The sequence below is a fragment of the Cladophialophora carrionii genome, assembly GCF_000365165.1.
Source record: "Cladophialophora carrionii CBS 160.54 unplaced genomic scaffold supercont1.1, whole genome shotgun sequence".
In the NCBI taxonomy this organism is placed as follows: Eukaryota; Fungi; Ascomycota; class Eurotiomycetes; order Chaetothyriales; family Herpotrichiellaceae; genus Cladophialophora; species Cladophialophora carrionii.
Window position 1 is genome coordinate 3,454,356 of NW_008481816.1, and position 13,825 is coordinate 3,468,180.

At 54.2% G+C, this 13,825-nt stretch overlaps 3 protein-coding genes across 3 annotated transcripts; 1 reads left to right on the forward strand and 2 right to left on the reverse strand.

Moving 5' to 3' along the window:
- Positions 1-103: 103 nt before the first annotated feature.
- G647_01228 (uncharacterized protein) lies at positions 104-1,163 on the reverse strand (the record flags this gene model as incomplete). The annotated part of the gene is made up of 4 exons (XM_008724629.1): positions 104-643; positions 737-845; positions 927-946; positions 1,014-1,163. 4 exons carry the CDS (start codon positions 1,161-1,163, stop codon positions 104-106), a joined length of 819 nt encoding a protein of 272 aa, XP_008722851.1.
- A 1,143-nt stretch (positions 1,164-2,306) lies between these two features.
- G647_01229 (uncharacterized protein) lies at positions 2,307-8,108 on the reverse strand (the record flags this gene model as incomplete). Its single annotated transcript, XM_008724630.1, has 1 exon — positions 2,307-8,108. One exon carries the CDS (start codon positions 8,106-8,108, stop codon positions 2,307-2,309), a length of 5,802 nt encoding a protein of 1,933 aa, XP_008722852.1.
- A 1,775-nt stretch (positions 8,109-9,883) lies between these two features.
- Positions 9,884-13,301, forward strand: G647_01230 (uncharacterized protein; the record flags this gene model as incomplete). The annotated part of the gene is made up of 2 exons (XM_008724631.1): positions 9,884-10,273; positions 10,329-13,301. The coding sequence occupies 2 exons, from the start codon at positions 9,884-9,886 to the stop codon at positions 13,299-13,301; spliced, it is 3,363 nt and encodes a 1,120-aa protein (XP_008722853.1).
- Between the last annotated feature and the right edge of the window lie 524 nt (positions 13,302-13,825).

Genomic DNA, 13,825 nt, shown 5'->3' on the forward strand with positions numbered 1-13,825 from the left:
CACTGTTGAAAAAGGCACCGCTCCCGCCCTCAAGGGCTCTCGTTCAAGCCTCAGCCCCCTCATCTTGATCGCTCGAGTCACTCCCCATCTCAAAGGCAGGTTCCTATCCATGCCTCGGACTCTTGCTCCTATTCGCGCCGGGACTGTCGATCCTCGGCGGACTCCTAGACTTGCGCCCCGGATGCGGGGAATTGCTGATACTGCGTCTCCGCTCGCCCTCGCGCCGGAACTCGTCGATGATCTTCAGGATCTCTTTGCGCCCCGCCGCGGCGTCGACGGTCCTCCCACCCAAGGACATGCTCACTTTGTTGTCCGTCCTGACCATCAGCAACCTCTTCAGCAACAGGTGCCGCATGTTCAAGCACACAAACACGCCACAATCGCTGCCGTTGTCCTGCAGGGGCGAGTCGTTGAGATTGATGAACCTCAAGGGCCGGTTGATCAGCCTGCTCAGCTTCTGGGTCGCGTAGTGTGCTTCGTGCTGGTTGCCGGGCGGCATGCTGTCATAATGGAAGGCCACGCCGTCGACGATCGAGACCAAGAGGAGGGACCAGTGCGTGCCGCCCTCGGCGACAGAGGCAGTGGGGTTGTCGTTTATGGGGAGGAAGATGTGTGTGACGTTTGTAAAGTCGGGGAGGGCATCCTGCGCGCGCGGACATACACGCCGTTAGTGGAAGGAGCAGACACAGAGGATGAGGGCAGAGTTTGAAGAAAAGAAGGAGCATGCCCTTCATACCTTGATGGTTCGTGGGTCAGGTGTCTGCATGAGCATGAACGACATGGTCGGTCGGAGGAGGACAATGTGGCTGTGCTTATAGTTTGTGAGGTATTCGCGTTCCAGATATCTAACGGTGCCAGTGTGTCAGATCTCGGCCCGTTTGCTGTTGACATGTGGGCGCTGCGCGACGTGGACGAGGTGTACATACTCTTCCCAGAAGGCGATGACCTAGATATCACACGCACAGAGTCAGCGTCCGTCGCCGGGGCCGGAAAAAGAAATCTTCTCATCTCACATTGTCTGTTAACCAGTCGTTCTTCAACACGGAAATATCCTCTCTTGTCACTGTAGGGATCACGGCCCATTTAGCCCAGCACTCTTCCAACAAGCCAGGGAGGTTCAGCGTCGCCGGGGGCGACCGCCGCAAGCGCAAGGGCACCAACATCTTATGTCATAATCTGTGGTAGAGACAGACGGGTTAGAATGTGGCACGAAGAAGTGAGTTGGAAGTGAGGATTGCAAGAGCCGGGAGAGGATCACTCACAGCTCAGATATGCGTCTTCTGGCGCCAGCTGCTCATCCATACCAAGCATGTTAGCCGAATTCGATGGTTGTGTGGTGTGGTAGTATCATCAAGGCGGTAACAGGGAGGGTTGGTTGAGAGGCGGCTGTGAACCACAGCACAGTCCTGTGCAGGGTTGGGACGCCTGCGAGGACTCAAAGCAACCCACCGTTCTTCCAAAGGCCCTGCTCATTCTCCCTCCAAAGGGATGAAGTTCAGGCATGTCGCCCGCCTTCCTCGTCTGCTCAAACGTGTGGTGGAGGAGGGACGTTGCCCGGCGCAGGCAGGTGGTGAGATAGCAGTTATTTTTGGCTGTTCACTAGCCGCACACCAGAAAACAGGACTGTTGACAATGCAGCTTCATGTTGCATCCATAATAAAGGTGATAATTCAAGCATGCAATTAGACAGTCACACCACGACAGCCAGCCCGGATGTCTATGAAGGTGATGAGAGAAAGGAGTCTCCTTCCGTTCCCAACTTGCAACACAAGCAAATCCTCTACGTCACTAGCCGGCTGTCTTCATGAGCAAAGCCTCATCAGGTACCACATCAATGCGGGCATGGACATCCACGCGCTGTGAGTGCATGTGGAATGAGACAAAGAAAGAGGAAAGCTACATGAGAGATGTTCAATTGTTTGCCCAGGTCCACGTAGAATCTTTCCAACTACAAGATACCTCCATCCGCTGGTGTCTTCAGCATTTCTTCCATAAGTCATGTCCCATCCTTGGTACTGTACAGTTGACGCCGCGCCTCCCTTTGTGTCTTTTGTAGTACATATCAACGCCAACCCCCATTGTTCCGCTTGAACGCTCGAATCACAAGAAATGAAAGAATGTTTCCAGGCCTTAGCGTTTGCTGGGTTTTGCTCCCATCAAGATTCCCGACACGCCGCCGAAAGGCATTCCTCCCAGCTTCACCCTCCATTGGGTACGCCCTTCCACCGCTCGAGTGGACATCTCGCGATTGTACTATCCAAAATATCGCCATAGCATGACCCTCTGATGCCAGAAGACATTGTTGCTCATCCGGCCAATTTGGCAAAATGCTTGTTCCAGATCCAGCCTATTTCTCGCGTTGGATCATCTTGGTTGATCGCCAACCACAACTCCCCGTGTTCGGCAATGATGTCAAAGATTTCCCCTGTCACATATGTAAGGTATCGAAAGCCGCCTTGCTGCCGTGATCGATCAATGTTGAACTCATAAACACTGGCTGCTGTAAATAAGACCCCCGGTACTTCACGTGGCTGGGGGGTTGCTCGTGTTGGACGAGGAATATCTTCCATGGGCATCGCCGAAGAAAACACGCTGGCTCCGCCTGGCGCAGGGAGGTGTGGCTGAGAGTGGCTTGGACCAGGAGCTGCTGTGTAAAACGAAGACGTTGAGACATGGCGAAGCGCCACAGGGGACTCCGTTAAGAGCTCTCCAAGCGACGGGGACGGCGCCTCTAAGCTTAACCTCGGAGCGGATTTTGCACTGTCTGCCGGAAGCCCCGGACTAGTCCCTGGTCGTGATGGATTCAGGCTGTCAACAGTATGGAGCGAGGCAGACACACCTCGACTTGCTGTCTCTGGAGTCTTTGGAGGCCGTCCAGATGCAGCTGAGCCAGTCCGGATCCGTCCATTGGCAAATGTAGAAGAACTCCATTCAGTCCGATCGTCGCTCTGAGAGCTCATTGGACCTCCACTGTTTCGATGGTGATGGTCCTTGATTGGGAACGGCGGAATTTCTTCATTTGCTGATATCGCTCGCTTCATACTGTTCCACGATGGCTGACGGGGAGACTCCTCGCCATTCAGTGTCGATCCAGGGGTCAAGAACGAAATCATGTTGACCGCCTCGGCTAGCAGTGAGCCATTGCAGATGCTCAGTGTCAAGGCCGTCGCTTCCTGGTAGTCAAAGTCTTCCTGCCAGTCCTTCACAATATCAGAATTGTCGACCTTGTCCAGGGGAATGTCGATCGCGGCCGAAAATTTCTGGCGACACATGCCAAGCCAGTTGAGATGTAGTTGGATCAGATTGGCCTGGCAAGCATGAACAAGATCAGCGGTTGATCGCAGAAGGCGCTTCATCCTTTCTTTGGCTTCTAAATTCAGCGCTTCCCATTGCTCCATCCGCTCGGTCATTTTCTTGTCAATCTTCTCACCTCTGTCCTTTTTGTTCTTGAATTGATTGTAGTCGAGGAGCCGCTTTTCTCGTTTCTGGATGAGCCCCTTGGTGTCAGCCTTGAACTTCTCTAACATCGCTGCTGTCTTGTCCATCGGTTGTATGACACGCTTCGACACCTGTTCATTGTGGTCAGGCAATGCAATCGAGTTTATCCCTCGCACCACAATTGCGAATTGTCTGAGCTTGCTTTCAGCTTGTGAGTGGTTGGTATGTCCCACGTCCACCCACGCCTCTGCCGCCGCCGCCAGCTCGCACAAGCGACCAACCCACCTGGTGATCGCTTCCACATAGCCTTGGCAGTCTTTGGTGACTAGGAATAAGTGGGCAATGTTGTTGTCGTAGCTGATCTTGATCTTGGCGTATTCCTGATCTTCGTACATTTCATTGATTCCAACATGTTGCCTCAATTTTTCGGCGCGGCGACCAAATGCTTTGGTCAGACCGTTCCGGACGTCAGACTCTTTGCGCTTGCGATTGAGCACCTGATCAACAAGCTCGGTGTGTTTCTTGACCTCATTGATCCGCACATTGACCTCAGTCACTTCGCTGGCTGCTCTCCGGAGGAACTCTACATCTGGATGAGTGTCCAATGTCGCTTCCAATAGCTGATTGAGCAGCAGTGGATACTTGGTGATGCGTTGAATTGGCTTCACAAGCAGCGCATCGAGACTCCAAGCGTTGGTTATGTCACTTGAGTTCTCACTGCACTCCTTGAGCCACTCTTTCACGGTTGGCGATGTCTGAAGCACTTCCAATCGTTTGTTTGCAGCGTGTCGGGTCCGGATATAGTCCGTGTATACCTTTTCCATGTCATCCATCGAGGCTTCAAACGCGGTGCCAACCCTAGTGAGTTCGTCCTTTTCACCGTCCGTCAAGTCAAGTGCGCCACCGATAGAAGCTGCCGAGCTCTGGACGGTAGATGCGCGATCTGCGTCTTTCCGTCGGTCCGACCTCTCCATTACATATGCTGGTTTAACCACCTGCCTCAAGTAGGCGAGGAAATCTTTGGAGAATTGTTGGACAAGGTCGACATTGCCGAAGATGATTTTGATGTCGTCATCGCTGATGGCTGCAACAGCAGTCTGCTTGTAGATATCGCATAGGACTCTCATATCTCGTTCATAGGTATACTCAGTATCCACAATTTCTTTGAGAATATGTCGTCTCTTCTTCAGCCGGCGCTGCTCGGGGCTCTCCTCATCCACAGAGGGCCTTGTATTGCTGGAGACGGACGGCCTTGGTTGTTGGTCCATGCTTGAGCGAGCAGACACCTGAGAGAACGAGGTTTGCGGCCTTGACTGTGGCGGCACTTGTGGCACAGCCGGTCTGATACCCACCGGGGCAGACCATGACGACTGGTCACTAGTTGGCAGCTTGGCTATCGGCGGAGGTGGGGGAGGAGAGTGACTAGGTGGACGGGGAATATCCCTCTCAGCACCCATGGGTACGAACATCTCTTTCTCCTGCTCGTCGTCGTCTTGGTGCAAGTCTTGAACGTTTTCGCTGACTGGAATTGTTGAACCCTCGTTTGCGTATGCCTCGTGAGCTAGACCGGATGGTTGCCGCTGTTCGGCTGGTGACTTGAGAGCAAACTGCATCCAATCGCCGACAGATGGTGAAGTTTCAGCCCAGTCTTGCGGGCTATCCAGGCTCGATTTGTATCTATGATGCGCTTTCCAACTTGATGGTGGTGGCAGAGAAGTTTCAAGACTTGACATGGGGATATCGGCCCGCCGGTCAGCACTATCGCCTTGTCCTTCATTGTTCTGGTGCATGGAAACCATCTGCTCTTCAGTATGGAGGGACTTTGACGACCGCCACGGCGATGATTCCAGCTGCTCCCATTGACGGGTGTACTCATCTAGTTCGTGCATACACAGGTGTTGCACCTTTTCCTCGTCGACGTTTTCAACATCGGCCAGGTCGGGGGAGGCTTGAATGATGCGGTGGTATATGTCATCCACAAGTTGCTGATCGACCACGCCAGATTGTGTCTGCTGTTGGAGGACCTTATTCACGATTGTGTACGCATCAGCGGCATGATGATCGCGGCCCGAGTCGTCCTCGTTACTAGAATGATCCGACTCGAAATGTGAACCGGACTCGACGCCTGCTGATTCCGCTTCTTGCCGACGGAGTGAATGAGTGACAGAGGCTGAACCCTCATCTACTTCCGAATCAGGCGAATCTTCTATCGACGACGTCCAAGAGTTTCCACCATCGCTTCGTGAGGGGGTGAGTTCGGGCTGAGGAAGTGGCGCGAGATGTCGATAACCCTTCTCAACAGCTTCTTCATCGTCAAGGTAAGTGGTATTTCGAAGCATGAGGTGGACAGATACCTGGTCAGCATGATCAGAGTTCTCGCCAGATGCCTGAGATGTGGATGACAACGGAGAAGTGGACTCCTGGCTTCGGAGGATACTGATCTGGCTATAGAGGGATTGGCCCGGAGTCTGCAGTCGTGAGGTATCGGTCTGGGGTTCGACATCGATCATAGTGGCCTCAGTCGCCACCGTGCCCTCTGTCATTGCGGATTGCGGCTCCTGCTCATCCCGCAGTGGTTGCAGATGGGTATTCAGGCTGAATGGGATGTTGCTGAAGGGGGAGTCAGTGTGCCCGAGGGTTGGCGAGTCTAGTTCATCGCCTGGATGTGAAGAACTTGACTCAACGACCCGTAAGGCATTTTGTGTGAATGCTTGCTGGTCCCCTGGGCTCTCTCCGAGTGCAGAGTAGAATGCGCGTTCATCTGATGTGTCGATGGCAGGCTCATTCACGACCACAGCTGGAATTTCCATGGCCTCGTGAGGGTGCTGCTCAGTCTCATCAGACTCTTCGAAGGACGGCGTCATACTATCCGACCGACTAGATGAACGGCCCTGAGCGGAAGTGGTGCCACCCTTCAGATCATGCCCTTCTCTCGACCTGCTCAAGGCCTGAGTAATCTTTAGTCGTCGGGCTTTCAGGTCGATGTCACTAAGCTCCGGCGGTCTTTGACGCCTGAAAGCCTTCTTGTCACTTTGCTGCTTGGCCATCGTCTGAAACTTCTCTGCCATCTTCGCTCGTGACGCTGCTGTCGTGGCAGAAGAAACAGGCATTCGTGGCCTCGAACTTCTCAGTGGAGGCGAGACTTTTGGCGGAGGAGCAATGATGTTTGCGCGGAGGGAAGGACTCTTTTCGCCATTTGCGGTGGTGGTGCCGCGACCTCTATTGTTCGGACTTTTGATTTGCACTGGCGACCGCACCTGCCTATGAGGACTCTGCGGTCTGCGATCTCGCGAATGCGAAGGACTCGAGTGTTTCCGCCCGGGTTCGAGCACTCGGAACGGAAGCTGGTGGTGCGGTACGATGGTAGGAGGGGCCGTGGGGGAGATTGCCGCCGAATCTGACGCTATCCGCTGATGTCGTGTGCTTACCGGGATACGAGATTTGGCCGTGGCGTCCGCGGTATTCCTATGACCGCTGGTCCCTGTAGTTGACGATGGGGTCCGACCATCTCGAGTGACGGCTCTTGAGAAGGGCCCCGAGAAATCACTATTTGCTCGACGATGAGCGGGCCGGCGCTGGGATTGTGCCTCGTTCGGCAGGACAGTACTGGGCGGATGCACAGCTGAGGGCGACATTGGCGGCCCTGGGAGATGAGCCTGGCCACGCTTCGTTTGAAACATTGGATTAGGGCTACGCATAGACGACCCTTCGGAGCCTCTCCTCAGCCGAGCATTGTGGATGCCATAGCCTGGGGCAGCAGGAAGATCGCTTGCTGATGGCGCAACTTCACCGAACAATAGTTTCCGCCCATCGGCGGGCGCTTCGGGATTGCTAATTACTTGACTCAACCCACCAGCAGCAGACGCACCTCTGGAATGCATTGTCCTGTCGTTGCTGGGAGTCCGCAACCCCACTGCACTTCCTGCCCTTCTCGTTGACTCGGAGGTTCTTGATGGCGGGCGCTTCATGGGCGGCTGGAAAGAGTGGGAGGTGTCGACCGAGCCATAAGGCATGGGACTAGCAGTCCTTGATGCCGGACGCGATATGGGTTGGGACGGTAGAGGGGGGATATCGTCAGACGATGCATCGAATCTGGCCACCAGATCTTTGAACGAAGCCTTCCTCGACCTTAAGCCATTGGGCATGGCCGGGGCAGGCTTCGAACCGCTACCAGGAAAGGCGCCGTTCGGCAAGGTCTGGGTGGTTAACGACAGCTTTCGGCCGCCTGCCCCATTTCTTGCCGTCTTTGGTGTTCTTTCATCAGCGTTGAAACTGGATTTTCTGTCATTGAGGGGTACCTCCTCTACCGGCTCTATCGGCGCAGTCCGTATGGCCTCTTGGTGGAGGGCTACAGGGGATGCGTTCGTGAAGGGATCTTGGTACTGGCGGTAGAAATCGTGAGGATCATTTGGGATCTCCTCAATCCGCACGGTATCCAGCCTTGAGGTCGATCTTGAAGCGGTTGACAGAGACGAAGTCCGAGAACGCTGGGTTATTGGCTGCGACGGGGAATAGGCGGTGGAGGGGAGAAAGACAAGAGATCGATTTGGCGACTGGGCCGGCAACCCACTGTTTCTAATCTGATCGGGCAGATTGGTCTGCGACTGGGACGACTGTCGACGATGGTGGGCGGAGTAGTAGTTGCCGTGGCTCGATACCGCGGAGGGCATCTTGAGAAAGAGGCCTTCCTTCGTGGCTGGTGATGGAGAATGCTACGGCCCAGATGCATTGCCCAAGCCCACCATGGTCAGCTTTTGGATTCAGCTGCACTGCTGATCTGCTTTCTGTCGATATGATTCTCGCCGATCCTTCTCTTGCGCGGAGCCGTGGTGCTCACAAGTCGACCCGCTGGGCAGTGGCCTCAGACGCCGGGCGCGGCACACTGGGAAACAGCGAAGTCTTAGGAGTATACCGGTTGTCTCACTAGGCCAAGACAAAGCGTGGGGATCGCTCGTGAATGCACGGGTGGACCGAGATGTTGTGGATTGTTTGTGAGAGTTCTGGAACCGGTGAGGCGACGGTAACGGAAAGCCAGTGCGGCGGATAATTGACGTCTGCTGGCTGCGACAGTTGGACGCAGGAAACGATGCCGATACAGCTCTCGAATGCCCTACGCGCCCTATAGATTGGTGCAGTGTGGAATGGTATGTGGTAGCGAATGTCGCGGATGGCTATCGTGGTCAGGCTGCGGTTCATGAGGTGGTGGTGTGCTCGTCGGTAGATGGTGAACGTAAAATGACAGCCAACTTCGGCCCAGCAAGAGCGGTAGAGCCGACTCCTTAGCGTTAGTAGCCTGGTCCCTTCCTTCACTAGTTTACGGGCACCATCAAAGGCTCCAGGGAACAATGACAAGCATTGGTCAGCTTAGAGGAACACAGGCGACAGTTAGTTCAGCGTTAGCCGACTCCAGTCACCGGCCGCAAAGCGGAATCCTCTCGACGCTGCTTCTGGTTGTTTGCGGGACACTAAACAAAGAAACCAGCACGTTGGGACCAGCAATCGACCTGCTAAGATTGTAGTCGTGTCTATAACAGCCCAGTGTATGTGGCAATGACAATGCCATCTCTGGTAGTCACTGCGCACAACTGGAGTCCGTTGTTGGGCACCCTGGAATCGAAGATAACCACAACCGAGTCCTTAGAGGCCCGAGGTTCGCGTTGGGCAGGGCGTTTAGCGTCACTCTTGGACATCTCGATAGCATTCGGGGCCTCCATCGGCTTTGTCTATGCCCGTTTAGTTAAACAAACCTTTGCATAGGTACAACTGCACCCTGTCAAGTCCACATCGTGCCGTCATCATCATCGACAAGCCTTGATAGTGGGTTGATAGCGCCCCGACGTCGAACGTTTTTCAGTCCACTCTTTGCCTATGAAACCCCACCGAATCCGCGCAAATCTGCGGCACGGGTAACTCTCGTACCTACTCGTGCTTGTCCGGGTACCTAGTTTGGTGTTCTCGCGTTCGCGCGGGGATTGATCACTTTACGCAGCGCTACTGGTGCTACTGGTGCTACATCGCATTGTGGCGTGTGGCGGGTTATGGGCTTCACGCGTCTTCATACGACTGTGCGCGTTCCACGCACTTTTATTCCCTACGTGTTTGTGATTGCTTTCCGGCGGTCGAGAGATTCTGGTCAGCTTGAAACACGCGTTGGTGTTTGAGAGATCCATGTGCCGAAGATACTCTCGTGAGCTCCGACTCCAATCCATGTCCGCGCGTCTGACCTGAACCCAGTCGCGAACCCCGAATGCTGAAGCAGAAGACGCCATATTAATTTACCCAACATTCGAGAGTTAATATCGTGTATCACTGCGCCAAGGGTTTGTCTCCGACGAAGGGACATTTTGCGCGCACGCATAGAAGACTTTCACGTGCTTGATCCTGAAGCAGGCGGATTCCTCAACCCGCAAATTTCTGCCCGCGTCGCGTCCGCCAGCGTGTGCTCATGGCAAGGAAAAGAAAATGTCCTGAGACAACATCCAATCGCGCGCAGAAGAGAGCAAAATCCGCCAATCGTGATCAGAATGGTGTGCGGGAACGGTCGCCCTACTTGCACCATTCTGTGCTATCATCCTTCTATCCTCAAGTCTGCACGCTGAGGAATTATCTGCTTGCGGGCCTGCCCACCAGTTCTCGGGTGCGGAGACGGAAGCTGACGGGGTTCGGAAAGGATGAGGCCACTTCCATCCTCGACACCTGCTTAGTGGGTTTGTTGACGCAACCTTCGATTTCTGTCCGAGAGTCGCGCAGGATTGAATTTGCGACGTTTACTCAAACCCAGGCCCGTGCAACAGGGGCAAATACAGGCCGAGCCCAGCCGTGTTGCATAGATGAGGTAGGGAATATCAGGCCCGCGGTATTCGAAGAAAAAGATCTAACGTGTACTCCAGGTTATCGACTTTGTCATTTGGTCGCTATTCAGGGGTGACTTGACCAAGCGTGGTCGGCCTTCCCACATTCTTTGTCATGGTCTCCAGAGAGGAGCTGTCCACGAAGACCGTCGGGGAGCGGCGCCCACTTCGCTGCCTGGTATCATCCGAAGGCATCCTAACGACAATCTGACCGCTCTGAAGACTGCCCCGTGGTCGGATATCTTGCCTCTGCTGGGTGCAGATGCTGAGGTCATCTTCTCCAGTCTTCTATTAGACTGCGGTATCTTCACACGGATTGAAAGTGGGAAGGACAATTACTTCCAACTCAGTGGCATCCCCCTGTCAGACTTGCCGGAACTCAAGCCTGCTCGCGCCGAGCGAGCTCCTCCCAGCAATGCGGGAAAGGAGCACGTCCTGAGTGTTAATAGCATTAGCTTTGCGAGGCACCGAATGCTATATGCCAGGCCGTCTTTTAGTGCTGCTGGCAAGGTCAAATTCGGACTCCATCATACCCACGTTCTACAGAGGCTCGCGGACGACACCGATCAGCGTCAGGCTGTTCACCTTCTGAAGTATATCTTTCCACGGCAATTTGGGCTTCACAATGTCTTCCGGTCGAAAGCCCGTGCAGACGAGACGACTCAGAAATATATTGATTATACCTTTCGCGAACAGGAAATCACTAGCCAGAGAAAGAGATCCCCAAGCTGGACTCCACGTCGACTCCGTGGCGAAACCATTCGACTCGTCCGGAAGATCCATCGGAATCACAAAGCTTGCTCGTACAGCCAGCTTCTGAGACACTACTGCCCTCTTATTTCGAGCCAATGTCAAGGTCAGGCCGCTCAACCAGGGCGAGCCGATTTGTCCCTGCCTAGCTCAGACCCGTTGGTCACACAACACTTGCTCTCTGGGACATCGAAAGCGAGGGCGGACACACCAATCAAGGGACATGACAGCGATACCTCGTTCCTGCCACATGCGACTCCTGCGGCTAGAGTATCGGCCTTTTGTCGCGCCGTCGTCTCCAGCTTGCTCCCACGCAATGCCTTCGGAAGTGGACTAGATGGTCAGGAAAATCGGAAGATGATACTCAACAAGGTCGACGACTTTGTACAGATGCGCCGCTTTGAGAGTATGACGCTGCATCAAGTGCTACAAGGTTTTCGCATAACCTCCATTACTTGGCTGTTTAACCCTGGAAATCTCAAAGGAAAAATGAGTAAATCCGACTACTCGAAGCGGTGCGAGCTCTTACAGGAGCTTATGTATTACGTCTTTGACTCGTTGTTGATACCGATAATCAGAGCACATTTCTATGTCACAGAAAGTTCCACCCATCGAAATCGCTTGCTCTACTTCCGCCAGGACGTATGGCGGAAGCTATCAGAGCCCAGCCTGGCGACCCTCAGATTGAAGATGTACTCACTCATGACACCTAGCAACGCCCGCCACCAATTGCAATCACGCAGCTTGGGATACAGTCAACTAAGGCTCCTCCCCAAAGACCAGGGAGCGAGACCAATCACCAACCTGAAGCGAAAGCAATCGAAAGCAGGCCCTGGGCAAAGAGTGGTGGGCCAAAGTATCAACAATCAGCTTGCTCCAATATTCAGCATTCTCAACTACGAACGTGCACGTGATCCCTGGCGACTGGGTTCTGCCTTGTTCTCGGTGGGGGATATTCATGGCAGAGTGGCGGAGTTCAAGAGGACAGTCCCGCCCGGATCTCGGTTGTTTTTCGCCAAAGTCGACGTCGAATCCTGCTTTGATACCATACCCCAAGACCACCTCCTTCGCTTGGTCGAAGACTTGCTCTCTGAACCGTCGTACCGGACCACAAAGCACATCGAGGTGAAGTCTCTCGACCGCGGATATCAGGGACACGCCGAGGGCCTGAAACGAAAATGGGCCGGCATAGCTCGTCCAGCTCATGAACAGGCCGTGTTTTCAGAGACATCAGTAGCTGGACTCGCCGCAAAGAAGCGCCAGGTGATATTCTGCGGTCTGGGGCAACAGAGGGTGTGGAGTCGGCAGTCCGTGCTCAAACTTCTGCAGGATCACATCAGCGACAGCATGGTCAAAATGGGAAAGAGATACGCAAAGCAAATCGACGGCATACCACAAGGCTCTGTTCTGAGCAGCCTGCTCTGCAACTACTTCTACGGAGCCTTCGAGCGAAACGAGCTGGGGTTCCTCCATCCTCAATCATGTTTACTCTTACGACTGATTGATGATTTTCTGCTTGTGACAACGAATGACAAGCTTGCCCGACGGTTCCTGGAGGTAATGGCGAACGGTGACCAGGGCTATGGTATCCAGGTCAATCCCGAGAAGTCTCTGGTCAACTTTGACGTGACCGTCAAGGGCCGAAAAGTGCCCCGAGTTCCCGGCGAGGCTGCATTCCCTTATTGCGGAATGGCCATCAACGTCCGGACGCTGGAAATGAAGAAAGATCGGGAGAAGAAGGACGAACGAGTGAGCAATTCTCTGACCGTGGAAAGCTGCTCGAGGCCCGGAGTGGTCCTGAAACGGAAGATCATGGCCTCGTTAAAGAACCAAATGCATGCCATGTTGCTGGACCTGTCGCTCAACAGCCGAGCCCAGGTAATCTCGACGTTGGTCGGGAACTTCACTGAGGCAGCGATGAAGATGCACCAGTACTTGGTGGGAATGGCTGCGAGAAATCGTCCACCACCAGAGCTAGTGCGAGGTCTGGTTCAAGACTTGGTGGTTGCAGGTTGCAAGATTTGCCGGGCGAAAAACAGTCTCAATGGTCAGGTCCAGCATATCACCCAGGCGCAAATGTGCTGGATCGCAGCTGTAGCATTCGAGGGAGTGCTCACACGAAAGCAGACCCAGTACCAGGATCTGTTGGCGTGGCTCAAAGCTTTGAGGGAGTACGCACAGCCGAGGATGAACATGGAACAAGCGGTCCTTGAACAACTCCTCCAAGACAACAACAAGGCTTTCCAGACGTATGTGTACTGAGTGGTCGAGAGCAGTGCACGATTGGTTGGAATGTGTTCGTATACAAGCACAATTCCCAGTAATTACTCGGTGCTCGCAGTCTAGATCATCGAGCGCATTGGCATCTGCGGCTCGACTGCGCTTGCAGCACCAGCCACCAACAAATGCGCCTCCATACCCTTCTTCGCCAGTGACCAAGATGCATATCAACCTCTCTTCCTGCGTCTCGCAGTCTCGCCTGTCTCTCGCTCGCTTCGTCCTGACAATGCTACGAGTGTACTCCGTATAGCTACCACAACGATAACCCCGACTCAGCCGCACCTGGCCGATAAGATTCAGATCTCGCTCAGTTTGGCGACACCTGCATCGAGTGTCGTGAAACAGCCACACTGCCTCAGACGGCGATCCTGCCTGTCATTTGCCTGTCTGCACGCGTCGAAGCTTCTGCACAATCCTCTCCGACAGCCACGGGCCTCTGCGGTAGACGCCTGTCAACCTGCGACACGTCTCCTGGCAGCTGAAACAGCCCCTCCTCCGACCCTCAA